At 31.1% G+C, this 26,627-nt stretch overlaps 1 protein-coding gene across 1 annotated transcript in view; it reads left to right on the top strand.

The window, feature by feature from the left end:
- LOC115877173 overlaps window positions 1-24,349 on the top strand; it is a 128,967-nt gene extending 104,618 nt beyond the window's left edge. The window contains exons 2-4 of the mRNA XM_030893333.1: window positions 2,134-2,332; window positions 3,592-3,792; window positions 21,457-24,349. Coding sequence (XP_030749193.1) covers window positions 2,136-2,332; window positions 3,592-3,792; window positions 21,457-21,580 — 522 coding nt within the window. The 5' untranslated portion in view covers window positions 2,134-2,135 and the 3' untranslated portion in view covers window positions 21,581-24,349. The remainder of the gene's footprint in view (window positions 1-2,133; window positions 2,333-3,591; window positions 3,793-21,456) is intronic.
- The last annotated feature ends 2,278 nt before the right edge of the window (window positions 24,350-26,627 follow it).

Here is a 26,627-nt window from a genome sequence, read left to right as displayed (position 1 = left end):
CAAAAATTTTCATCCAAATATCGATTATAGTTTATTTAGAAACAAAATAAAAATGAAACTAATACATTCCGTATCTCCGAAATGAAGTATTTTAGGACAATTTATGCGAACTTTTTTACTTATTTTCTTTTCCAAATTATGATGCCGAAGTTTCCCGAATATAATTCGGACCACCCTGTATAAAGATGATCTGTATATTATAGAGGTTTGTTTTGTTGTTGTTACATTTTTCCCTTTATTTATCTTTCGTCTTTATTGTTTTCTTTTAAGAAGAAATGTTGTTCTAAGATGCCTCTCAAAATTTGTGTTACGGAAACTTATAAAATATCTATAATTGGACAAGAAAAATAACGCAAATAAATAGCGTATTCTGAAAAAGTTAGTCTCAAGCGAGCATTGACATTGATAGAAAAAAAACATGTAAATTCTTCGGACGCTTGATCTTAAAACCTTTTAATATCGTTGCAGAAAATTTAAAAAATGTTTATTTTTGAATAACAACATATGTCTTGATTGAAATATCTTTATTGAATCATATTTATTACCTAAATTATACCCTATCGACAAGCAAAGTCTTGGGTCGGTGTTCATACGTCTAGGAGTGAATCGCTATTGCAATCTAGTCGGAAAGAGAAAAATGTATTGTATATTGAAATATTGTTGAATAATTTAATTAATCTATCAACGTTTTTATGATAAATAATGTTTATATATTAACACTTTACTTATTTTCATACCCCATGATATAATACATAATTTGGCACTTGGGTCATTTCGTCATTGCTTATAAAAATATTTATTAGTTATTTAGCTAGACTTTATTAAATCATTGATAACTCATTAAATAACTTAAGTTATACAGGGTAAAAAAGGAATGCAAGGAGTAAATTATTTTATTGACAAATAAAAATTCCCATTGACAATAATGTTTTATTTATTTTAGAAAGTTACGCGACGTTAGACGATTTGATATTTTAAGTAAATTTTTGATTAGGTTGCAATATCCTCAAAATATCTAACAAAATAATTTTGGATTTGGATTATCACAAGGTATTATAAAAAATGCAAAATGCATTTTAACACCAAATCAAATAACCGGTTCAAAAATTTATAATATTAAAAAAATTACGAAAATATATTATAGTGATGATATAAAAATATCTTTAATTTGACTCTAAAATTTTATTTTAGGGTAAATTCTTTCATAAATTGCGATTACATTAGAGCTTCCAACAAAAAGACCTTTTGTCATTAAATCTTTGTTAATTAAATAAAAATGGGACACAAAGCGAAAAGATTACGGTATTAATTGATATTTTCCCGGCTACAAATTTGAATATAAAATTGCTTATTAAAATATTTTCATAACTTATTTGGATATGATTGACAAGTTGTTATAACTTCTATTTTGGCACCTTTTTAATACTATAAAAATACCGTATGGTGCATGGGAACACGGAACATAGGAATTGCCATGTAAATTTTGGAAAGTTCTTAATTATTATCTCCACAGATGATTTTGTATTAGACTTGTATTAGACTTTCTTGAAGAGGAAAAATTTGTATTAGACTTTTATAAAGAGGGGTTAAAGTTGTACTTTTGTCTAGAAATTCGTTTTATTTGGAATAAGTATTTAAATGTTATTTGCATAAATCGACCTTCAAATTACTAAAAAATTATAATACGGCCCAGAGAAAGCTAGAGTTACAGTATCAGCAAAAATATGATTTTGTTATTGTCAAATTCGATGTCATATTTTGTTTACAAAAATTTGTGTGGTCTTGAAAGGGTGGTGAAAAAAAAGATAATAAAAAACTTTATTTTTAGATAATGGGACCAAGGTTTAATAGTACCGTTAACAGCTCTTTCAGATGGAGCGGACCGTACGCGCGGAGCGTCCGCGCGGATGTTATTTCAATATAGCTCATCCGGACGGAGCATACGCGACCCATGTGAAATCGTTCATATAAACTCATGGTACTTGCTCGAAGTCGCGAACGGTCCGTCGCGGACGCCCCGCTCCATCTTAAAACGCTGTAACAGCGTTTTTTATATTATAAACAAAAAATATATGTAATCTAATTGTTTGTATATATTTTTTAATATATGTATGTATTTATTATTTGTTTCAGTTATGGCGAACACTATTTACCATGTCGTGGCCCTGTACACTCTAATTTTTATCTGGATCATGACTACAAAAGCAAGACTTATTTCAGACAATTCAGATAATTCAATAGCGGATCCTTTCCCACCGAGGATGAAAGAAAAAAACATATATTTTTCTTCAGAAGAACTTGTACCAAATTTAGGATTTGAACGTCCATACAGGTAACAAATATAACGGGTGTTTTCAAAAGCGGCTCATCCTTATAGCTTTTTATTTTTTCAGATATAAAAACGCAATTTGTTATGGTAGTATATGACGTAAATCGCGATTGATTAACGTATTAAATTACTTTTACTAACTTCATAACTTTCTTTCACCGGAAATGACTACAACTTTTGATATTTAAAAGGTACTCTCGGTGTTTTTTTACTATATTATGAAACTGAGTTTCTGAATATAATGACATATCATTTGTTAACTTTTGACATTTTCAATTATAAAAAGAGCATTTTAAAATCCAATCTAGAGTGTAATCACTACCTTAAAACCATAAATTTTTAATTAAGAAACTTTAAAAAATTATATTTGATTATCTAATGTTTTTCGTGTCTATTCCTGGTCAGTTAAAAGATGCCAAAATCGTATTTTTAATCATAACCCATTTTTTCCAAATGGAACAGCGGTAGTTTATTAGCTTAATTGGAAAACACATTTTTTACAAATAATTTGGGTACCACATACTTTAATACGTATGTATTTCGAGTCAAATTATTGTTACATTTATGACCATCTAGGGCACTCTAGATTGAAATTTAAAATGCTATTTATTTTAATTTTAAATATTAAAGTTGACATATGATACGGCATTGTATTGAGAATGTAATTTTCTATCAAATAGAATTAAAAAATACCGAGAGTATCTTTTAAAAATCAAAAGTTGTAGTCATTTCCGGTGAAACAGAAAGTGAACAAAATTAATTGAATACGCCAATTAATCCTCAGTTATGTCATGTACTAATGCCAATAAATATGTACAATAAATGTTGATTACGAAAGAAATGTGGATTATGTCGTTTTTCTTTATGAATTTATTTGCAAAGTTAGTAGGCCAATATTAGTAAATGCATGAATACAAATAAAGCAAATTTTATAGCTTAAAATTTTTATTTTTATTTAGATACAAAATTATTTTAATAAAATAAATAACATTCAGCTCAAATTTGCGAGTTTGTGGATTAGGCGGTTTTTGCGCTGGTAGCCTCAAATGTAGGTACCTTTTGTGCTTCGCACAAAAACGTACAGCTTTGCCGCATAATGTAATTTTTGTGCTCCTAACAAAACAATATACTACTATTGTAACTGAAATTGTTTGACGGAACTCAGACGTGACCGACAAAAGTGCGTGACCGACAAAAATTCCTTAAAAATTATTATTTGATATACAAACATAAAAGCTGATATACTTATTATCTATCCACAGATCACTGAGGAAATTGATGAGGCCTAGAGCGACAAGAGTAGGAGACAATTTGGAATTGTTCACAGCCAGAGGATATGGAAAGAGATCGAGCGGCAACGGCGGCTGCAAAGGCTGCAGAGATCTTGCCTTTAGAGAACTGTCCCTTAATAGCGCCAGGCGATTCGGCAAACGAGATCCAGATAAAATGGAAAACATATTATGGTAAGTTATATATATACTGCAATTGTTTTCCGGTAGCCAACATAAAAATTATGTTAATTAAATTTTAATAACCTATTAACGTATATAAATGTTCTTGTAGTCCTTGATTGAATCCTTGTAATCTTAGATGGTTCTAGTATTCTTCATCTATTTTTAATCCTTTTTTGGTCCAGTCTAGTTGACGGAAGATTTCTTCTAGTGGTGGCTTTGAAGGATGTCGCGTCTTCCTGTCGTACTCCTTTGCTAGTTGGGAACCTATAAGTTTTTTTATCTATTAATCAAAGATACTTGAAAAGGTGGTATTTTTTTGTAACAATTTATTCTCTGATTGCGACCTTGACTTTAATTATTAAAGTGCTTCCGCTCTAAAATATATTTAATTATTTTAGAGCGGAAGCATTTGGACAATGAGCGCATCGAATCTTCGTTGCGTACTTATAAATTGTTAATTAAAACGCTAAGATAAGAAATTAAATCTATTATAACACAATAAGCCTCTCGTCGTGGATACTCCTGTAAAGTTAGTAATCAGCTTCTACTAGGACTTATCCACGACGTGTTTACCAGATCAGCAGGAACCTGTGGACTTGCGGCTCTATGCTGTCAGTGCTGTGGTTCTCCCTCTGGGGTAGAAGGGATTCACCGACCGTTCCTAGTATTTTTTCAAAAATTTTAAATTTTAAATTTAACGTGTGAAATGACATACTGATTTTACACAACACCTACTATATTACACTCTAAAAAATTATATAGAAAAATACAGAAAAAGAAATTAAAACAATATTTTCGTATTTTTAAATTAATAGCTTAAAAAGTATCACTAAATTAAAAAAAGTAAATATTGATATAGAATATTATTATTATTACTTATTTATAAACTAATTTTATCAGAAACCTAACTTAATAAAAAACAATATATTTAACATTAAAAAAAGAAATCAATTTTAAAGTAACTGTTAATTTCAAAAAATATTACTTATAGGACAGTTAATAAAAAAAGATGATAATCTTACTATTCTCTAGTGTTTTCAGGTTTTTAGAGTCTGTTTTTTTTTTCTCAAGTTCATAATTTTCAACTAATATTTTTTCATAGTCCAAGTGCACCCGCTCTAAAATAATTAAATATATTTTCGGCTATAATAATTGAACTCAAGGCCACTCTAATATTAGAGAAAAATTTGTAAAAATAAATTTGGTGGCAGCGGTGGGATTAAAATCAGGCAAACAGAAAGTTATTCAGTTTCTTTCAGAAAAGGGTCTCCTATCCTAATCAGTGTTTACGACTTTTTGAAAAACATCAATTTAACAGCGGACACATGTGGACCTCTAAATAAGCTAGGTTTGTTGTCTATGTGTAAAAGAATCCGTTAAATTATCAAATTAACGAACACCTGAAATCAGTCGGGATTCAGACGGGGACACTGCACGGAGACATCACTTTGAGGCTCACTGCTCACTGATTATATACTTCAATGTTTTTTATAAAGGAAATGCCACAGCTCTGCTGTTACTTGAATTTTCTGAACCATTCGACACTTAAATTACTCATTACTATTGTCCAAATTGCGTTTCATTGGATTTTATCAGCCAGCATTAAATTTGGAAGTTATTCGTTAATATGATTTACTAAAATAAACAAGAATATTACAGTTGGGGTTTGGAACCTTTGGTGTTACGCAGCAAAATAAAACACTAAATCACCACGATACACCAAAACATTTTTACTTTTACAATGGACGCGCGTTTCGCTAACCATGTTAGGATCATCAGTAGATGATTAAAACTAAAGTGTTTTTATATTTTTTTAATTTTTTTTTAATAAGTTAAACTAAGAGTTTTATTCATCTGCCGATTATGCTTGGTTAGCGACACGCGCATCCAGTGTAAAAGTAAAAGAGTTTTGGTGTATTGTGGTGATTTAGTGTTTTATTTTGCTAAACAAAACATGTAAAATTTAAGTAATTTTATTATTTGATAAAGTAACTAATATAATTATGTTGTCAAAAGTTCTTTAAATAAATTGCTTAATAAAGAAGACCCTAAAGTCCGAACATTTACGAAATTTGAAAATTTTTTGAAATATTTAACAACAAAAAATGCGGAAAAGGAATAAAATGGTGAATTTGAATAATGTCAGAGGGAAGTCGTCACTGTTAAAAATCGCTTGACACATTTCTGTATACTAAAATATTAAATTATAATTACAGTAACAATAAAATTAATGAGAATAATTTACATTTTTGGTTGCTTTATTTCTTTTAAATTTTTACTGCTACAGTAAGTTACTAACTACAACTTTCTTAATTAATTACATTACCATGAGTTTTAAGAAGAAAATGTAATAGTGTAAAGTTATTGGCATAGATAAAAATATTTAATTGTAAATTGGAATATTTTATATTTAAAATTCACTTAATAATCATGATTTATATTAATATTTCAATTAATTATTAATATATTTCAGCAAAGTAATAATTATTCAGTTTTCTAAACAAGGCAAAACATTTATTGTGTATTTCTCTAGATCAATTTTTAGTAAAAATAGTTCATATAAATACATGTTCAAAGAGACAGGAATTTGGAGCTATAGTCAATGCAAAATATTAGGAGCATTTTTTATTTATTGATAATAATTTGATGCAAGAAAAAGAACAAGAGACCATTTTATATGCAGAATTACTCAGAAAGTAGTTCTCTAATTGAAGATGATTTAGATGAAATACAACAGTTGTGTCGAACTTCTACATTTTTTATTTTTTTATTTCTGCGTTATGAAGTAGAAACCTGGAACGACCTTACTGTTAATAATGGGTGTTTGGTACAATAGTTTATTTCAAATGAAAACATTAGATGCTACCTTCAATCAAAGATGATTTCCGATCAAGACAGTCGAAACGTTGGTCTAACTACATGTTTAAAAATAAAGGTAATGAAAGTCCAAACATTTTTTTTATAGAGTAAGTTGAAAACATAAGAAAAGATTCTGGCATGTTGTACCGGTTTGCAATGATTATTCGGTACTAAAAATATTCACATATTAACATTAATAATACTCATATAAATTTAAACCAAAATATTTTTTCTTGTAAATTATATACTTTAGAATTAGATGGCTATAATAAAAAGCAAAATTATATTTATTTTATTAAATTAATTTTTAACAATCTCTTGTCATCAACTTGTAATAGATTTAATTTAGACTAATACACCTTTTATAACATGTGTATGTAGAAGTGAATTATAATTATTATAAAAATACAAGTAATGAGTAAAAATATTGTCAATAACAAAATGTTCTTCTGTTCAATTATTGAATAATATGAAATTTTATGATAAATTTTTAGAAAATTTTAACGATATTTTTTATGCCATTCAAATAATGCTGTTGTTATTTCTTATCAGTTCACAGCGTTTTTAAAAGCAATAAACAGAAAAAAAAATAAATTTGGGGTTTGGCATTTATTTTCGATTTTCATTCTTAGTTAGGGTCAATATGGAATACAATAAAACAAATATTCCTATTTTGTAATTTTATATTTCCTTTTATGTATATTAGATGAACATAAAATAGAAGTAATAAATAAAAGTAACAATATTAAAAAACACATGAAGCAAAAACATTAATTTTAATAACTAGAACAAAACACAACAATGGTCAAAAGGTTAATGTAATTAACATTTAAAAAAAAAACTAATAATTTTTGACTATGCTATTTTATTATTATTATTATTATATATGCTTTGTCAGAAACATTCATGCAAAGAGAGATAAAACTGATTTTTTAAATAAGGACAGTTTAAAAATAGAATTCAATTCAAATTCAGAGGTTGACTAAACTATTCCCAAATAACAGTTGAAATTGAACCTGTTATTTAACAATACTAGTTTAAAATAACTGAGTTCTATCAGTAATCGATGTTATTATTAAATGGTAAAAACGCCAAAAAGGAGTATTTTATTAAACATATTTAATATAATAACGCTGTGCATAGTAGTCCTGTGCATAGTAACCCGTCTCTAAAATTGCTTTTTTAATTATTATATCAACCTTTAGGAACATACATCTATTTGTGAGTGTTTAAGTTCAATTTATTTTAATTTTAATATATCTAAATTAAAAAGAAATCCTGATTTAAAACCAAAAAATAAAGTTCCAAACTAAAATGCATTTGTTAATAATGTTGATACTTTATTTTTTACATTTTTGTGTTTTATGTTAGAGATTGTGAGAGCCCTCGTGTCAGTGTATTTCAGATATTAGTTTATTAAATTGTAATTTCTTTTTTTCTTGAAGTATTTATTACTTTACATAGTTAATTATCAGTTGATTTTGTACTTATTATATTATAGAACTTATATTTCAATAAGTTTTAACATAATAATACCAGCAAATTTAATTTTTACTCTGAGGTGGGCTTACACGAAAGGTGAACTATATTAATATTCTCTTGGAATTTGCCATTGTCCATTGCATTGGGTGTTAAAGGATTTCCACTAAAGTGAGCATGTCGAGATAGAGAAATTAGTAGGTATATTGAAATATGTCAGCGCCTTTTGAAAACCATCTGAATTAAGTTTCTTGGCTCTTACTGAAATTTCAGACCGTTATTACATATTAATCAATTATTGTGAACCCAGATAAATACTGAGTCCATGATACTCATTTAAAATATATTGAATAATCAGTAATTTTATCCATTTATTATGGTGTATACCTGGTTATATTTTGTATCTCCCCCTGACTGAATCCAGTTTGAGACGGTTTAAAGGATACTGTTATAATCCTCCATATACCTTTTTTTCAATGTAGAATGTAGAATGGGGGTTAATCACCGCGAACTTAAAGATCTTTCTTGAGTTATAACTCATCATACATGGGGATCTTCCTGTTGTAGCGGGGACAGGGTATTTCCCGTCCTCTTTTGACAACAGATGTTTATCCTCCGAAGAGTGGATATCTGCCTCCGACGAGGGTATACAGTATACACCCTTCCACGGTTGGGGATTAGCCCTCTGTGCGCTTCACAGTCGAGGAGCTTGTCACCGGCTGAGGTGCAGGCTGGAGGATCAGTCTCCATTTTCTCCACGTCTTTAATATGGTCTCTCCTTAGACCTGATACCGGTGTTATCCTAGATCTATAATAGAGGACATATCTTTCTTTCTCTATTGACTCCTATAAACGGGTTTGTTATTCCTTGAATTTGAGGTCAATTCCTATTGTGAGGACCCGACCATAACCCTCCTCCTTCGAGTTGATAACTTACCAACTCGACGTCCTTACATTGGAGTTCTGGTAAAGCTGGTGATATATCGCAAGGGTTAGCCGGTCCACTTCTACAGAGCCCCTCATGTAAAAATAAGGGAGACGAGAATACAATAGGTTGCCCCACCAGCCCCTGTACCAGTAGAGGCTAGTCTCCTATCTAGCCACGCATCTCTTTGACCTGGTCCCGCCATCGCAGGATATATGTTTTTCATGAGGTTGTCTCCTCTTGGTCCGGGCCGTTAAGCCAAGACCCTCTATATCCTCTACCCGTGATACATGACCACAGACAGTAGAGCAATTGGTGCAATTCTTTGGTTACGAAACTACAGCCAGAGACAAGACAGTGAGGTGGTCCTTAAACTAAGCCAAAGTATCAGAGGGAATTCTCCCTAGCACCTGACTAGGAGCTTCCCCACCAACGCCAAAACCTCGCAACTCCTAGAGGAAGTTTTTGTCAATGGCCTATCACTCCTACTAGAAAAAACTTTACATGTGTCATACTGTCACACTGACATAAAATTTGTTCAGCCTATCACTCCTGCTAGAAAAAAAATTATATTTGTCATACTGTCACACTGACATAAAATTTGTTCAGTCTTTTCTTTCTCAAATTAGCAATATCTGCTATATGGCTTTGTCCCTCAATTGCATCAGCTTTCGATGCCTATTAAGCTTACAATGCTCTGTTAGCAAGTCTTACTATAGCTTTGATATCGGCTTTTCTATTTGCTTATCAAGTTTGCTTTGAATTTTAACGAATGTTCTACTATGAACCTTTTCGCCTGTCTTTGCCTTGGTGAATTTCTCCACCATTTTAGAGATTTGTTGGCCACCCACTGTTTTACTGCTTCTGTAATGCCGTAGAAGTGCTATGGGTCTATGACTGGCATTGATGAGCCTTGTTTGGCAATTTCATCTGCTTTTTCGTTACTGTTGGGACTAAATGTGTTTTTTTTAATATAAACTCTATTTCTATATTACTTAATTTATTATAATTATTATTTTATTTATTATGCCTTTAATAAATATATTGTGTTTGGTTTGGTTTGGTGTTGTAATATTCTTTACCTATGTATGAAACTGAGTAAAAGATAAAACGAGTTTGTTATTTCTTGCTGTAATATTTAATTCGACTGCTTTAAAAGTTTCTTATATATAATTTTCAGGTCTGCTTCTTGATACCTCAGTCTCAGGGGACTTTATATGAGCCCAAACCTAATTACACCAAGTCTATAGCCAGGCACTATTACCATTCGCTGTGAAGTTAACGTTGAAATTTCTCTGAAATAATATTACAGTCGTATGACATATCAAAGCATTATGCGAATAAAGCTTCACTTACGGCATAATGCCTTATGTCCATTTGGCTTATTAAAGCCTACCGTGTGCCGGTGCAGCATCTAATAACTTTGTTATATTGCGATAATGGCTAGTTTCATACCTCCACTCGAATGTAAGTTTCTAATTTATTTATAAACATAGCACATAATAGTTATACTCATTTGAACTAAAGAGATTATTAACTAGTGTGTTTTGTGAAAATTCTATTATGTTCTTACAGTTTCTTATTAAAAAAATAATGAAAAATCCGTACACTTAGATGCAAAAAAATGCAACTGAAATTTTTTTCATCAAATCCATTATTTTTTGCAAAATTTTCATGAATTTTTTGGTAAACTGTATACAGGATAAGTTTTAAATAAATGTATATATTTTTAGGGCTGGTAGATTCCGATAAAAGAAACATATTTTCTCTTTACCGTTTTTCAAATAGGTCTAATAGTCTAATATAACCCAGATATTTTACTTCGAAAATTAAAAAAAAAATGATTTTATGGTTTAAATTTTGAGAAGGGCTTGGATGTTTTCTGTGTTTTCTTTCTTGTAAATTTAATCTACTATCTATGTATGAAAAAAAATCCAACGAATGCAATTTTTCAAAAAAAAGTTTTCGCGAAAAAATCCTCATAGACGTGGTTATGGGCTCAAAATACACTACCCCTAAAAATATTTGCACTTATTTAAGACTACCTGTATAAATATATTACTTTTAATTTTTTAACTCAATTTTTTATAAACTTTAGTATACAGGGTTTATCGAATGGTTGTTTTTTTATCTTAACTTTAAAACAACCTGTGCAATAATGTCGTGAGCAAATGTCGTGAGCTGTAATACTAATTAAAAAAAACGTTAAGTTGAGTTTGGTTTGGTTCCTGGTTTTAATAAACATTAATAACGATAACAGAACTAAAGATATTAAAATTCGTTTTGTCTCTCTTGGCTGCAATAACTGCCTGTACCTATAAAGCCTACCGTATGCTGGTGCAGCATCTAATATGTATATATATATTCGGTTTACAACGTTCTACGACGTTTTCCGATTCCTAACCGCCATTCTTCTCTATCTTGCCACATGTTATCATCAAGCCGCCTTTGGTCCATTTTCTTCCTTATTCCTTCTCTCCAGTTTGTTCTTGGTCTTCCTCTTCTTCTTCTACCTTGGGGCATCCTTTTCAGCAGTTGCTTTGGAAGCCTGTCGACATCCTTTGTACATGCCCAAACCAACTGTTTGGTTTTGATATCATCAACAATCGTAGATTTAGCTCCCATTATTTCCCGTATTCTTTCGTTCTTTACCATATTTCTTCTTGATTTTCCAGCGGCTCTTCTCCAGAAATCCATTTCTGTTGTCACAGCATAATTTTTTCGGTGCTCTGTTTTATGGGCCATACTTCGCTATTATATATAACTATACTTTTTACTATAGTATTATAAATTAGTCTTTTATTTGATTTAGATATATTTTGGTCCCATAGAATTCCGTTCATCATGGATATAACTTTTCTACCTTGTGAATTTCGATCTTTGATTGTATCGAAGACTGCATCTTGAGTGATTTTTAAACCTAAATGTTTATATTCTCCAATTTTTAATTTGACCGCCATTTTCTAAAATTATATCTTCTGGTATCCAATAACTTTGTTATATTGCTTCAATGGGTGTTGTTACATTCATTCTAAGTAAAGAGGTTATTAAGTAATGAGTAATCCCCTTCAATTGTCAACTTTAAAGCACCCTGTGCAATAATTTCGTGAGCAAATTTTCCTAAAATATTATTCTTCTTTCAGAATCGTGTCCTGCTAGACAGGAAAACGCCATCATATTTTTCTCATTCCGACTTAATAAGATCGCTAATCGGATTCACTTCCACATATAGTAAATACCGACCCAAGAACAAGTTGCCAGCGCGTTATACGTATACTACACGTGTTTTCATTTTAAAGTTTATCGGTAGCGTTTTTATGTCTTTTCCCAATGCTGTCTATGTCAGCCCTATCCTTCTTTTTATTCCTATCGTTTGGTTTACTTTCCTTAATTTTAACACGTTTTCTAGAATTTTGTTTTCAATCTTCTTACATTTACCCCTGAGGTTACAAGTTTAGTTTTCTCTAAGTTCATTTTAAGTCACTTTTCTATATTCTTCATTGAGGTCTTTCAACCACATATTTTGGGTGTTATGGACACTGAACAACATATCAACTAAATCGTTAGACTTGATCATGAGAATCAGTTAAATCGCCGAAATTGATCGCATTTTACTGATATAAAATAACATTATGTTCGTAAAAAGGTTCTCGGCACACTCAGTGATAAACTGTTCTGGTGTTTCCCCATTTTCCCCACAGAATCTGCATTCGTCGTTGTTTCATAGCTTCAGTCTACTGATGTGTTCATTGAAGAGACAGTGTCCTGTTAAAAACACGTGACAATCCGAATATTGTTTTACTTAAATCAAGGAAAATTTTTGATTGTATTGAGTGTCTTCGACCGTTGCAGGATCTCCATTCCAGAACACTTCTGGTCCAGTTAGTGGAGCGTTCGCTCCTTTTCTAGCTAGATCGTTTGCTTCTTTATTTCCTTCTATCCATGGGGTAGTCAGAGTAGGACTTTATTTTCTTTGCCTAATTTGTTCAGTTTCTCTAGGCATTCTCAGAAACTTCGAATTGACTGCTTCGATTCTTACTGAGTTAATCGCTTTTAAGGCTACTTGACTATCGGAAAAGAAGGTTATTTCTCGTTACCGACTGTTCCTATCTGAGATAAATTTTACGCACCTTCGATAACGTATATTTCAGCCTGAAAGATGTTGGTGTCTATTCGGAGTGTTTAGTTTTCGGCCTAAAAATACTCCCCCCTGTTCCTGCTATGGTTTTGGAAGCATCAGTATACGACCTTATGGTATGTTCTTTTACCTGTTGAGCAAACGTTTCTCTCTTCCAATTCATTTTATTGTGTTTCTCAAAGTTTTTGTATTTGTATAAAACCTATGGAAACCTATAGAAAAATTATTGAGACTGGTGATCTGCCCTCATACGTATGAGAACAGGCGCGGGTATTCAAAACCTAGCGAAGATGACTATCTGGTTATTGAGTAAGCTGTGATAGAAACAAACTATTTTTTGGTAATATTTCTTTTCAGTGACGACACAAATTTTTTATTGTAAAACCTTTCATTGCGAAATATATCTTCGAAAATCCTACATATATTTATTTTTAGGACCCTGTATTTTTTAAATATTTTAAATTTCTATTACTCACAATAAACATTTTGTAGATAGTGGTTTTACCTAAGATTCTAAGTTATGTCTGTTTGTTTTAAAAATAACAATAAAGCACTATTTCCAGGAAAGTGACCATAAAATTAATACAAATGCAATAAAATTCTCAACAATAATACATATTTTTTAAATTAAAAACACGTTTTATTTGCACAGAAATTTATCTACTTAACTCCTTGATTACTTATTATTTGTGGTACGTTAAAACATCAACGTTTGCTATTTAAAGATACGATTGTATTTATATAAATTTAGTACTTTATATTCTAATGTTTATTGCTAAAAATTACTTAATTTTAGAAGCCAAAATTTAGTTTTCTTTTTAAAAATGTGATAGATGTATAAGAAGAATATTTAATTAACTGTATCATTATAATAATTATACAGGGTGGTGACAGTTTCGATGCTCAAAATTGCCATCGCAGAAACTACGATCGAGAATGCGGTTAAATGAGACGAAAGTTGTGTTACCAGAAGTTTGACAAATGCTTGTAAAGAAAACTCCGGTATCTTGATTAGTTCATATTTCTACTAACATTTGTGTATGAGTGGGGGTAGTTTTTACCCTTCCCGTACTTCTTGATTTCTGTTAAAGTCAAATGTTAAAGCGCTTAGCAAAACGTAGATACCCAAATACTCATTCAAATCGGAATATCGGTTATATCGGTTCTTAAAATATTTTGAAAATTATGTTTATTATTTAAAGTTTGATAACTAACGGACACTTTTATATTTTATATTGAGGTAAATTGTGTCCAATGAACTTATTTCGATTCCAAAATTACGTAGTTCTATGTCCACGGAATATTGGGATACCCTCAGAGGCGCAACTAGGGGAGGGCCAGGGGCGGCTTAGCCCCCCCATATATCCCGTGCGTGTCTTATAAAATTGGTCTTAACCTCACATCAATATTATCTTATAGTGACCTAAGCCCCCCTAAAAGTATATGTCTAGTTGCGCCCCTGGATACCCTGTGTATTGATTTTTTAATGTTTCTCTTTTGTTTCACTAGCGATATACCAGATTTTATAATAAATTTAAAGGTTACCACAGGTTAAAGGTTTATTTAAGTTGGAAAAATATAGATTTTATCATTTTTTTAGAATCGGTATTATATTTTTGCTACTTTTCCTTTCGAAACAATATAACTTTTACTGATTTCTGCCAATAAAAAAGACGAATTGAAACAAAGTTCGATTCTAACCTTAGTCGAGCTTTCAATATTTGTTATTGGAGACAAATTTAATTTCAAAAGTCTTGCCTGTCGAATATTTGCATTGCCTGAGGTAAGAATGCAACTAGTCTTTCTTCACGTCGTAGATAGTAGGCGGATTTGAAAATCGTCTCCATTTCAAAAGAAAATTAAGGAAACTTTTTCGGATATATACGAAGTATGGGGGTTTTGATATATATGTACCTACTTACATATTGATTTGTTTTTGATTTTTTTGATTGAAGTCGAAATATTCTTTATATGTAATAAAAAGTGTATATTTTGGGGCTTGTTTTTAGAATGGTTTTGACAGTTGTTTTTCGAAGGAGGTTTTGATCGAAAACTGGTCTCGAAAATACACTGGTCTGGTAAATAGATTTCTAATAAGTATGTTGTCTAAATAACTCTTGGTTTCAAATATTTGTATGTTTGAAGTAAATTTTACTACTTGAAAAAAGTGGATAGTTTACAACTGGAAAAAATAGAGAAAGCTTCAAAATAAAAAGTAAAAGTTTATGTTTGGTTAAGTTTGGTTATCCCTTCTTTGATTTCTTATTTATATATTTCTTCCTCTAGAGATGCGAGACCGTGTCGTTGGTGGGGAAGCTCCTAGTCAGGTGCTAGGGGGAATCCCCTCTAGCACTTTAGCTGTTATTTGGTTATTATATATATTATTATTTACATACTTTACGATTTGCAGTTACTAATGAAAATAAACCTCCATATTTCCTCTTATAATATCATAATCATATTGGCCAATTCTACCATAGGACAAATTACGATTATATCTCGCCATTAACACGTTTACACGTCCAGAAAATTTGCACTATGAATTCACCAAATAATAGAAAGCTTAAATGCTCCTGATTAATTTAGTCTGGACTTTTTTTATGGGGATATGTTAAAGACGCTGGAAAGAAAAAACACTGGATGACCGAACGAACAACTAATTTAATAGAATCCCAAAGACAGAAAATTATCTCAAAATCAATTACTCCAGAAGACAAGAAAACCCTTGATAAAGAAATACAAAGAGCATGTAAGAACGACAAAAATAATAACATTGCAAGAGTATCCCAAGAGCTAGAAGAACGCGTAAATAACAACAGAGCTCACAAACTCTGTGACAAAGTAAAATACCTGTCTAGAGAATTTAAACCACAGACACAAATAATAAAAAAAGATAATGGAGAGACGATTAGAGACACCAGAGGCATAGCAGAAGTATGGGGACAATATTGCGAAAAACTGTTCTACGAGACAGATAAAGATGAATGTCATACCCTAGAATTTGACACGATTGACAGAGAACCTACAATTCTGAAAGCTGAAGTGGAAAAGGCTATTAGATCTTTAAAAAACAATAAATCATCTGGTAAAGATGGAATACCCGCTGAGACCATTAAAGCTATGGGTGAATTTGGCATCGACACGTTTCACAACTTGTGTGTTATGATATGGCAAACTGGTAGATGGCCAAAGGAATAGTGTGAGTCGATATACATGCCGTTGCACAAGAAGGGCTCCCCGACAGATTGTAGCAATTATAGAACAATAGCGCTTATGTCACATGCAAGTAAAATTCTACTCCATATCATAAATAACCGCTTAAAGCATTTTTTGCTCCCACAGACCCCTGACGAACAAAGAGGATTTATGCCAGGAAAAGGAACAAGAGAACAGACCTTAAATGTAAGACAAATAATTGAAAAAGCATATGAATTTAATGTTAAAACGTATTTATGCTTCGTCGACGACAGTAGGGCTTTTGATTGTGTAAAGTGGAAGAAGCTGTGGCTGGTGTTAGAAAACATGGGAGTACCAAAACATGTTATATTTCTACTTAAAAATCTTTACGAATACAGCTCCGGAAAACTCAAAGTCAACAACGCTCTCCCTAAATCTTTTAGTCCGAAACGTGGTGTGAGACAAGGTTGTATAGTATCACCCATACTCTTCAACATCTATGGAGTGTACATAATGAGGAAAGTTTTACAGGGCTGGCAAGGCGGACTAACTATATAGGTGGAAAAACGATCACAAACCTTAGGTATGCCGATGACACCATAATTCTTGCATGCTCTGAGAAAGGACTTGGAAGGAACAAAAGGAAAACGCAAGTCATGATAATAGACCGAAATCCTAGTAACATCAAGGATATTGATGGTTTTGAAGTGGTTGAAAAGTTAAATTACCTCGGATCCCTCATAACAAACAAGGGAGGCTGTGACGAGGAAATCAAAAGCAGATTAGCAATAGCTCGTAACTCGACTATAATACTCGCAATATCCCAGCGCAACAAATTAAAATTAGAAAACCAATTGATCTTTCCAATCGCTACTTATGCATCAAAGATGACTCTGAAAACTACAAACAGACGAAAAATAGATACTTTCGAAATGTGGGCCTACAGAAGATTGCTGCGAATTTCATTCATCTCAATCATTCATCTCAAGACCATCGGACCATCGAGTTGAAAGTTAACACAAGACTTTCAATCAAAATAAACCAGTCATACCTTAAGTACTTCGGGATCATTTCGAGAAGAAAACGAACAGATGGACTGGAAAAATTATAATCTCCGACGGCGCTGGGTAGACCAAACCAAATAAATTATTGATCACGGCCTGCAAGAGGCTTCTATAGCCGCTCAAGATAGAGAGGGATGGAGAACAACGATCCGAGCAATTGAAAGAAATGTATATGTGGCATTGCTATTTCCGAAGAAACCAAGTCCTTAGTTTGTAGAATTTTATATGAATAGCAGAATATCTTCAGTCAATTGGTATATTTTACTCAACTAGTTGTTATTGATATTTGACAAATAAAAATAATATACAATATAGCAAGTGTAAAAACTAAAAATGTTTAAATTGGATATTAAATTAAATGGAAATCTCACGAATATAGTTAAATCCCTAATACTAGGTAGTATAAATAATTTTGACTTAATAAAATTGAGAATTATAAAACTAAACCAGTTTTACATATTTGATAAAATTAGGACTATTACGATAAATTATTGTAATCCTGTTATTTCATTATGGATTTAACACAAACGTGATAACTAAATTTAAATAAACGGCACGTTTACAAAACGATTTAACAATTCTGGTTCACGTGATGATTGGCAATAATATTGTTGACTAGTGTTTTAGGTTTATTGCTGTATCATTATAATTGAAAAATATAAGTCGTTTTGATAATAAGCCAGTTTTGCAAAAGTCAGGTATGACAATAATAAAAATCTTTTACAGTGATAGGTGTAAATTAATTTATAGGTTGAATAAAAAAATATTGCAATAATAATCATAAAGTCAATTAAGGGGTAATAAATGAAATATTTCAATTATAAGATAAGCCTGGAATGTAGAATTAAAGCCAAAAATGTATTTGCTTAATGTTGATGGCAAAAAATGTAATATGTAATACGATTATATTAATTATACAATCCTGGCAAGCAAAACCTTGGGTCGGCGTTTACATGTATAGGATATATTTCGGATAATATGGAATACCATTTTTATTTTTCTATATAAATTATATAATATTGGTTTTTTTAATCTCAAATTTTGGAAATAAATAGCTAGTAGTATTGTTTAAAAGAGCATCCTGTAGAAATTAGATATCTAGAAAGATTATGAAGTTACAAAAGAATATAGAGAAATGTGAACTTCTGTGTAGTCAAAAAAAGTGGCGGGTAATATGGAATAGGTATGGCGGGTAATATGGGATAGGATAAATAATTATAAAAAATGAACGGTAAAGAAAAAATTACTACTACTAGTTGTTTTATGTACAAAAATCGCACAAAATTATTTCCGTCTCGGCGTTTCTGCAAGCTTAGATAATACAACTTAGACAATAGAAGGTAATTAATTTTTACACTAGATAGATTTTGACTCGCTTGGCTCATTTTGTCACGCTTGGTCAGTACCAACAGAGTGCCTATATAAATGCTCAAATTGTAGGTAATAGTTTAGTTTTAATCATCTGCTGATGATGCTGAAATGGTTTGCGAAACATGCGTCCATAGTTAAAGTAATGAGTTTATTTTGCTGTTGTAAAGCCAAAGGTTCCAACACCCAACTATAAGCTTTAAAAATCATTCTATTAAAAATATCCTATAAACTATTCACCCTTCAGTGATTATGGTTGGGCGATATGAAATACTCCAATGTCGTGTAATATGAAATATTCCATATTACCCGCAATACATGTATCATAAACAACAGAATATTATTTATTTAATATTAACCCGAAGGTATTAACTAAATACATAGTAAACAAATCGTCCCATTGCTGCCAAAAGTCACTAACTTACTTTTTGTTACTTCTGAGAAGATGCGTCTAAAGATGAATTGCATTGCATAAAGATGTTATAGTTAGTAACTATTCGGTATCAAAATAAAACGTAAATAGCCAGAAATCGTAGCTAATGACTTTGTCAATCGATTCTCCTCTTCAAAATATAGTTAGTGATTGAATTTTTGGTTGTTCGGGCAGATCCACAGAAACTGCTCTGTACCAGTTAACTGAGCTAATACAGGCAAGCCTGGATAGCAAAGAAACAGCACTTTGTGCCTTCTTGGACATTGCAGGGGCGTTTGACAATATACCTCACAAGGTGGTCAAGCGATCTCTTGAAACAAGAGGGGTGAACAGTACGATAATTCGCTGGTTTTGGGAAATGCTCTCAACACGAACAGCAGAGGCTGAGATAGGTACCAAAACTGTAGTTGTTAAAACAAATCAAGGAACTCCTCAGTAGGCTGAAACTGAGAAACAACGGCGAATGCAGATTTTGTGGGGAAAATGGGGAAACACCAGAACACCTTATCACTGAGTGCGCTGAGACGACGACCATTCGTGCCATGAACCTTGGCACGTCTGATGTCGAGGATGGAGAGCTGGCCTCTGTGGAGCCGCCTCAGATACTGGCTTTTCTTAAAGCCCTGAGACTGTATGATGAGTTATAACTCGTTATAACTCAAGAAAGGGGAACACACAATAGATCTATAAGGTCGCGGTGATTAACTCCCCTCCTAAACATTCTACATTCTACATTCTACAACCTTATTTTACTAGGCGTTGACCGTACTCTTCGTACGCACGAAAATCGGCACCCAAGGCCAGAAATGCCGACCCTACTATAATAAATTTATATTCTTTTATGATTTTTAACTTACATACCGGGTGTTGTCAAATTCGAACTCTCTAGGAATCGAAAGAGATATAGGGTGATTTAAATTGGGACAAAGTTTCCTGTTAGTGAGCCTAACGATAATCATTTTGAAAACGAAATTGATCTTAACACTGGTCATTTCCGGAAATATGGCGGTTTTAAAAAAACTGAAATTCCAAGTTCTCGATTTTATTTTTTTACGAGTTTATTTTGACAGAAAAAACTTAGAAAGCCATTCTTAAAGAAACTTTCTTAGCTTCATCTTTAGGTTACTTGAAAACCCACTTACGACGTTTAGTTTTTCTGGAACCATCTTCAACTTTATTTTTCGAAATACGGATATGGGTTTGCTTGGAGAAACTTATGACCTCCCAAATACAATGGTGTGGTTGCTTAAGAAATATATAATGAGGAATATTCTCATAAGAGGCAATGTGTTGAAGAGAGATACGTATACGACTCAGTTTCATTACGTGCGTGTAAAAAACAAGCAACATTTTTGGGTAAGTGCAATACATCAAACAAAATGAAATAAAAAATCCCGAGTTAGATGATGATGCTCCCAAAAAACAAAATGACTTAAGTGATTTTTAACATCATCATAGGGTAAATTTTAAAAAGTTTCTTTGTGAATGTATTTGTACATTTTTTCTAACTGTCAAAATAAACTTAAAAACCGGAAATTTGAGTTTTTTTGCCATATTTCCGGAAATGATAAAGATAAGTTCAATTACTAAACGAATTATCGTTGGTCTCACTAAGAAGCAACTTTGGTCCAATTTAAGCCACGTTGTACCCTCTAACCGTTTCCGAGATTCCAATAGTGAGATCCGAATTTGAAACATCCTGTATAGATACAGCTTTTTCAGTATCAGCTGCTTACATTCGTTTGTTTTTGAGCATCCACATTTCATCTGCCTAATGAAACACCTGTTTCACACCTGTAGATGCCAGGAGTTGTCTTTGTAGCTCTGGTTGAGAAACATTGGGATTTCTTCTAGCATTTGGCACGCAAAGTGGTCTTGTTGTTCAGTTGTGACTCTTTGACGACTTTGTCAAGGCCTGTTCTTGAGAGTAACTTGTTCCAAGTACCTTGCATATGTTGCTACGTCTCTTTGGGGCATTCCTTGTTCAATGAGAGCAATAATTCTTCCTCTCTATACATCTGTTAATCCAACATAGGCCTTTTTTATTATGCCTTATCTTAAAGCTGTATACCAATTTTTTTCCTTGCAAAAAGTTTAGTCAGAAATAAAGAATGATTTCATGTTCCATATAAGATTGGTTGTGTGTATTTAATAAGCATAATAAACACTATGCTTATTAATTTTGTATAATATCTGTAAGTTATTACAAATGACTTTGTTTTATTTTCAGCATGATTACCAACTGCAGAGACAACAAGAAAAATGTTCAAATGAATGGCGAATTTTCGAATGTGCTGACTCGAAGGGACAAAGAAATACCGGATAGGAACACATTAGACGAAGCCGACGACTGATTTCTTTTGGTGAAAACCCTCTTCTAGAAATATTTCTATTTACATTACTAATGTGATCCTGAACGTTGTACTTAAAATTCAGCATAAAATATTAGTTAAATCAATATTAAGATGTACAAACGTGTGGTTCGAAATAATAACTTTGTGTTTTTTTTTTGTCGTGCACAAATTTTGTTTTATGTCTACAGTACCTACGTTCCCGGATTGTGTTTACATGAGGGAAAACCTTTTTAATATTAACTTTATACGAAAAATGCACTCATCATAAAATCAATTGCTTGATATAAAAGGGTTTATGCCGTGTATATTTTTCCTAATTTCTATACGTTCTTAAAAAAATATTTAAATATTTTTGAATTTTTTCCAAGTCTCAAAAATCATAACGCGTTTCTATGATAATATCATTTTTAGGCTTTTATTCTTTGATAAAAGGATAGTATTAATTTTGATGAAATGTCATATTTTTTGCTGTTTTAATATGTTAAAGAAGCACATCATTTATTTGGCTAAAAGTATAATGGGATGAACCATTTTAGAGCAAGCAACATTTTTTATGAAGAATGCATTTTCTCAAAAACTTAATAATAAAAAGTGTTTTTCCTCTTGTCAAGACAATCCAGAGACATACTGTAGATACATTTTCGACTGTTTAGTTAGTGTACCTATCTCATCTTCTTTTTTAATTTGAAAAATGTGTGCTCATCATTAAATAATAATGTTAGGTGTGGCTGTTTACATGGTTAACAGTTTGGTAAAAATATACGAAATTTATTTAATGATTTCTTTTTAACTAAAAGTTTGTGGTAGAACGTAGAGCGCATTATACTTTTTTATAAATGATTTTAGCTAACATTTGACTTCGATGATAGTTTGTGCTATAAATTGGCATAGGTATTGCAATAAAAAATAATATTTTATTTTTACCAACCAAAAGCATGCAATACAAAATTCCACGATAAAAATACATAATAAAAATGTTTTTCTGTCCGTATTTAAAAAATAATTATTTCGTTGTAAAAAGCGAGATACGACTAATAATATGGAATAAAGTACTTAGAAGCAATAATATACTAAAAATATATATTGCATTTTTATAATATTAGCTCTTTTAATGTGCCTGCACTGAACGATAGAAATGCTTTTTAGTATGCATTTTATTCGATTTATTAGGAAAATCGCTGTGAACATGGTTGAGGAAGTCATGTATATGCAAAGTAGAATTCTTTTCATATAGAGATCTGATGGATTTGCACGTGATGCAAGTAATATGATAAAAAAGCTTTTATTGAATTTCAAAAAGTAGATTTAAAAATAATAAAAGATATTTTTTTTATTGAGAGAACAATAAATAGCACAGCAAAATCTGTTAATCGAACTTTCCGTATCCTACATTATTCTCAATATTTATTATATACCGTATGATCGAAAAAAAACGGCGTCAGCGATGTCTATGAAATGAAGATCGCCGTAATTTTATATGTAAATTTATATGGGAAATGTCATCGATGTTCATTTCATAGCCATCGCTGAGGCCGTTTTTTTATCGATCATACGGTACCTGTATAAGTGAAATTTGTTATGAAGTGGCTATTAAAGTGTCAATTTCAGTTGGCCGTCGGCACGTGTTTTCAAAAGGAAGGATTTTTTAGGGCACCGGAAAAAAATTAACCACAACCCTAGTATATGTATATTTATATTTAATCATTTTTTCATATTCTATTCGCATGTTTCAAACTGTTTATTTAATTTAAAAATGAAGTACCAAATTAAATAATTAATATAATTTAAAATCACGGTGATAATGATGATTTTTAAAAATTTCACACTGTTTAGAAATTATACACGTATACAACCAATCCAAACTTGACATCTTAAGAAACTATGCTGTATTTATGTATTTAGGTTATAAAACCACAAATGGATTAATATAATTAAAACCGCATGTTTTCCTTTTAGATAATTAATTAGTTTTACTTGACATCCCCTTTGAGAATAATACAATACTGATAACGTACATAAATACAACGTACAATGAGTAAATTGTCAGCATAATTGCATAGATATAGCTGTAATTCATCATCAATTAAAACAAAATAAAAAAAAATGTTTTTTATTTTTTTCTTTGAACTAGAGTAAACCATCATTACTTTTCTATTAAAGTAAGCATTTAGTATTGTTTTTTTCTGTATTATATTAGGCTGGAACACTGATAGCATAGAATAGTTTTTGGCACGGTGTATTATTCCGAACCACATTGACAATATTTAAAAAAATTGTCTGTTGATAATTTTCCAGAATTAATTGGTTTTAAAATATGGTGTATCTTTACAATCTACTCTATTGTAAAATTAGAGTTTCATGTTCTTCTTGACTGTGTAGTATAACTTTAAACTTCTAATTTTAAAGTTATTAGAAAGTAAGTACATGTAACAAATAAACTAATTTGTTTCTAAACAAGGAAAATCTTTCATTAACTGATTTCTTTGGTGGTACACACAATCTTAATAGGTCTACAGAATATTTCTTCTAACTCATAAATAACGTAACAATAAAGAATAAATAAATTCAAAAAAGTTACATTTTATGTGTGTGTTCTATTTTTAAAATTTGCCAGCTCAGTAATATTTAAAGTATATATTGACAAATTAAATTAGAGTAAATTAGTATATTTTCCGGAAACGAGTAGGTACCTATTATCCCCTTGTTTATGTTACTTAAATGTTTATATACTTAAATTTTATGTACAAATGACTAAAAAAATAAAGTAATAAAATGCATACACAAATTTATTTTTGGACTTTTATTTTGTGACTTTTGTTAATTTCAAGCTATAAAATGTAGTGAAATACTATATGATCGAATAAAAACGGCGTCAGCGATGGCTATGAAATGAAGATCGCGGTCATTTTATACGTAAAATTATATGGGAAATGTCATCGATCGTCATTTCCAAGGCAGCTGGACACCGCTTTTTTCGATCATACGGTATATGGTAGGTACAACGTGGTATAACCCTGTATAATTCTATATATTTTTATAAAATGCTTTCAGTTAACCAACCAATCAAACTTCCATTTCGATATAAACTACCGTTCTCCTTGGAGCTTCCGCGTCGTATGAGAGGCCTATGTCCCTATAGGGTAGAAGCACCGGTTGTGGCCAGGTTAAGGGATTTTTAGAGTTTGACTTATCAGAAAAAAATATTTGTAGTTAATTTTGGAGATAAAACAAAATTTTTGGTGCTTCTTCAAATATTTTTCTTTCAAAATTTGCTTTTATTGTAAAGACCTGTATTCTTAATAAACAGAAAATAAGCATTTTATGAAAACATACGATTTTTCCCATTTTTGGCCACCTTGTGCCAAATGTGGCCACATTTACTACCATTTGTGGCCAAATTCTTGCAAAAATATTCTCTATATTGAGTCTTGCAGATAACTAAGCAAATAATATTATTTTATTATTAATTTCTTAAAAAAACATAAAAAGAGACATTTGGTAATTGTTTTTATTTTTAACAAAAAAAAAACATGAACGTTTATTCCTATAATTCTTAAAACAAATCAAGTGATACCTAATATCATATTTTGCTTTTTGTCTATGTTTTACAAATGTTAAATAAAAATTAGGTACATATTAATACTAATTTGAGGAACAATAAACAAAGTACACTAATTTATCAGAATCTTCTTGAATATTTCGTCCTATTTCTGCCAAAAGTCACTAACTTACTTTTTATTTCTTCCAAGACAAACGCATAGAAAACGCGTGTAAAGGTTAATTACATTGCATAAAGTTGTTGTTAAAGACTATTCGGTATTAAAATACAGCATAAATAGCCAGAAATCGTAGTTGATGACTTTTTCAATCGATTCTCCGCTTCAAAATATAGTTAGTGATTGGATTTTCAGGTTATTCGGAAAAATGTTAGTTAATGACTTTTGGCAGCAATAGGACGATTTGTTTGTTCAGGTACCACATATATGCCTCTTGAATTGATTTTTTAGATTCATCAATTTTCATTGTTATATCACTCAGTTTGTGTGGATACAACTGATTCCCGTACTTTAAAATAACAAAATTTTATTTCATTAATTCAATCCACTTATCATAGGTAATGGCTGATGGTAGATGTAGCCTCTTTTTTTAAAGATTAACAATTTCCTTAAGTTCATAATTATGTCTAGTCTTCTTTTCCTGCATGGTTTGGTCCAGTTGTCCTGAATCAGCTTCCTTTGAATTCTCATAATTTTTATTTCCATCGCATTCGTTCATTTTTATTCCATTTAGTTCTATATCTATATTATTTTCTATATTAGTTTTCTCATCCGAAGGAAAACTTGATGACGGTATATGTTCAGATTGGTAATCTTGGCCGATAATTATATTTGGGATATTATTCTATTTAGTACTATTATTCAGCTTTTATTAAAAGCTGAATAATAACAATTAAAATGTTTTTCATGTTATGTTGTCCGTCGTTTACACTTACATTTTAAAGCTAAATAGTAAGTGGCCACAACTAGATTTTGATCGTACGATTTTTGGCCATAACCTGGCTACAAGTAGAACATAATTAAATTTTAATTACACCTTTTGTGGCCACAGAAATAATTCCTAAATATTAATTATTTAAATATAATAAATTTAAAAAATAGTTACCAGATGTATAATATTTATAAAAATCATGGAAAATTTATCCCCAATACAGATTATTGTTAATAATTTGAGTTCTACTTACCAAGCTATCCTTAAGAAATGGGTTAAGAAAACAGCATCTAGTAAATATGTGCTACAACTTTTTGATTTAACGGCCGACTTTTACACCACATTTGAATATTTTCTATTGGGTATGGCGCTCGATATATCCATTTAGAAAATTATAGATGCACGGTCGTCACAATGACGTGAAAAAGCTTAATTTTTAAGATTTTTTAAAGAAGTGGCTACAACAGGGTCAATGGCTACAAATGGTGCGTCTACCCTACAGGGTCGCTTTTATGTATGGAAACGGTCGATTATTAGGTAAAATATAGCACGTACCGCA

Source organism: Sitophilus oryzae, unplaced genomic scaffold (assembly GCF_002938485.1).
Source record: "Sitophilus oryzae breed Bouriz unplaced genomic scaffold, Soryzae_2.0 scaffold_1442_pilon_pilon, whole genome shotgun sequence".
Classification (NCBI taxonomy): Eukaryota; Metazoa; Arthropoda; class Insecta; order Coleoptera; family Curculionidae; genus Sitophilus; species Sitophilus oryzae.
The sequence above is the reverse complement of the archived record's forward strand: the minus strand, read 5'-3'. Positions and strand labels throughout refer to the sequence as shown.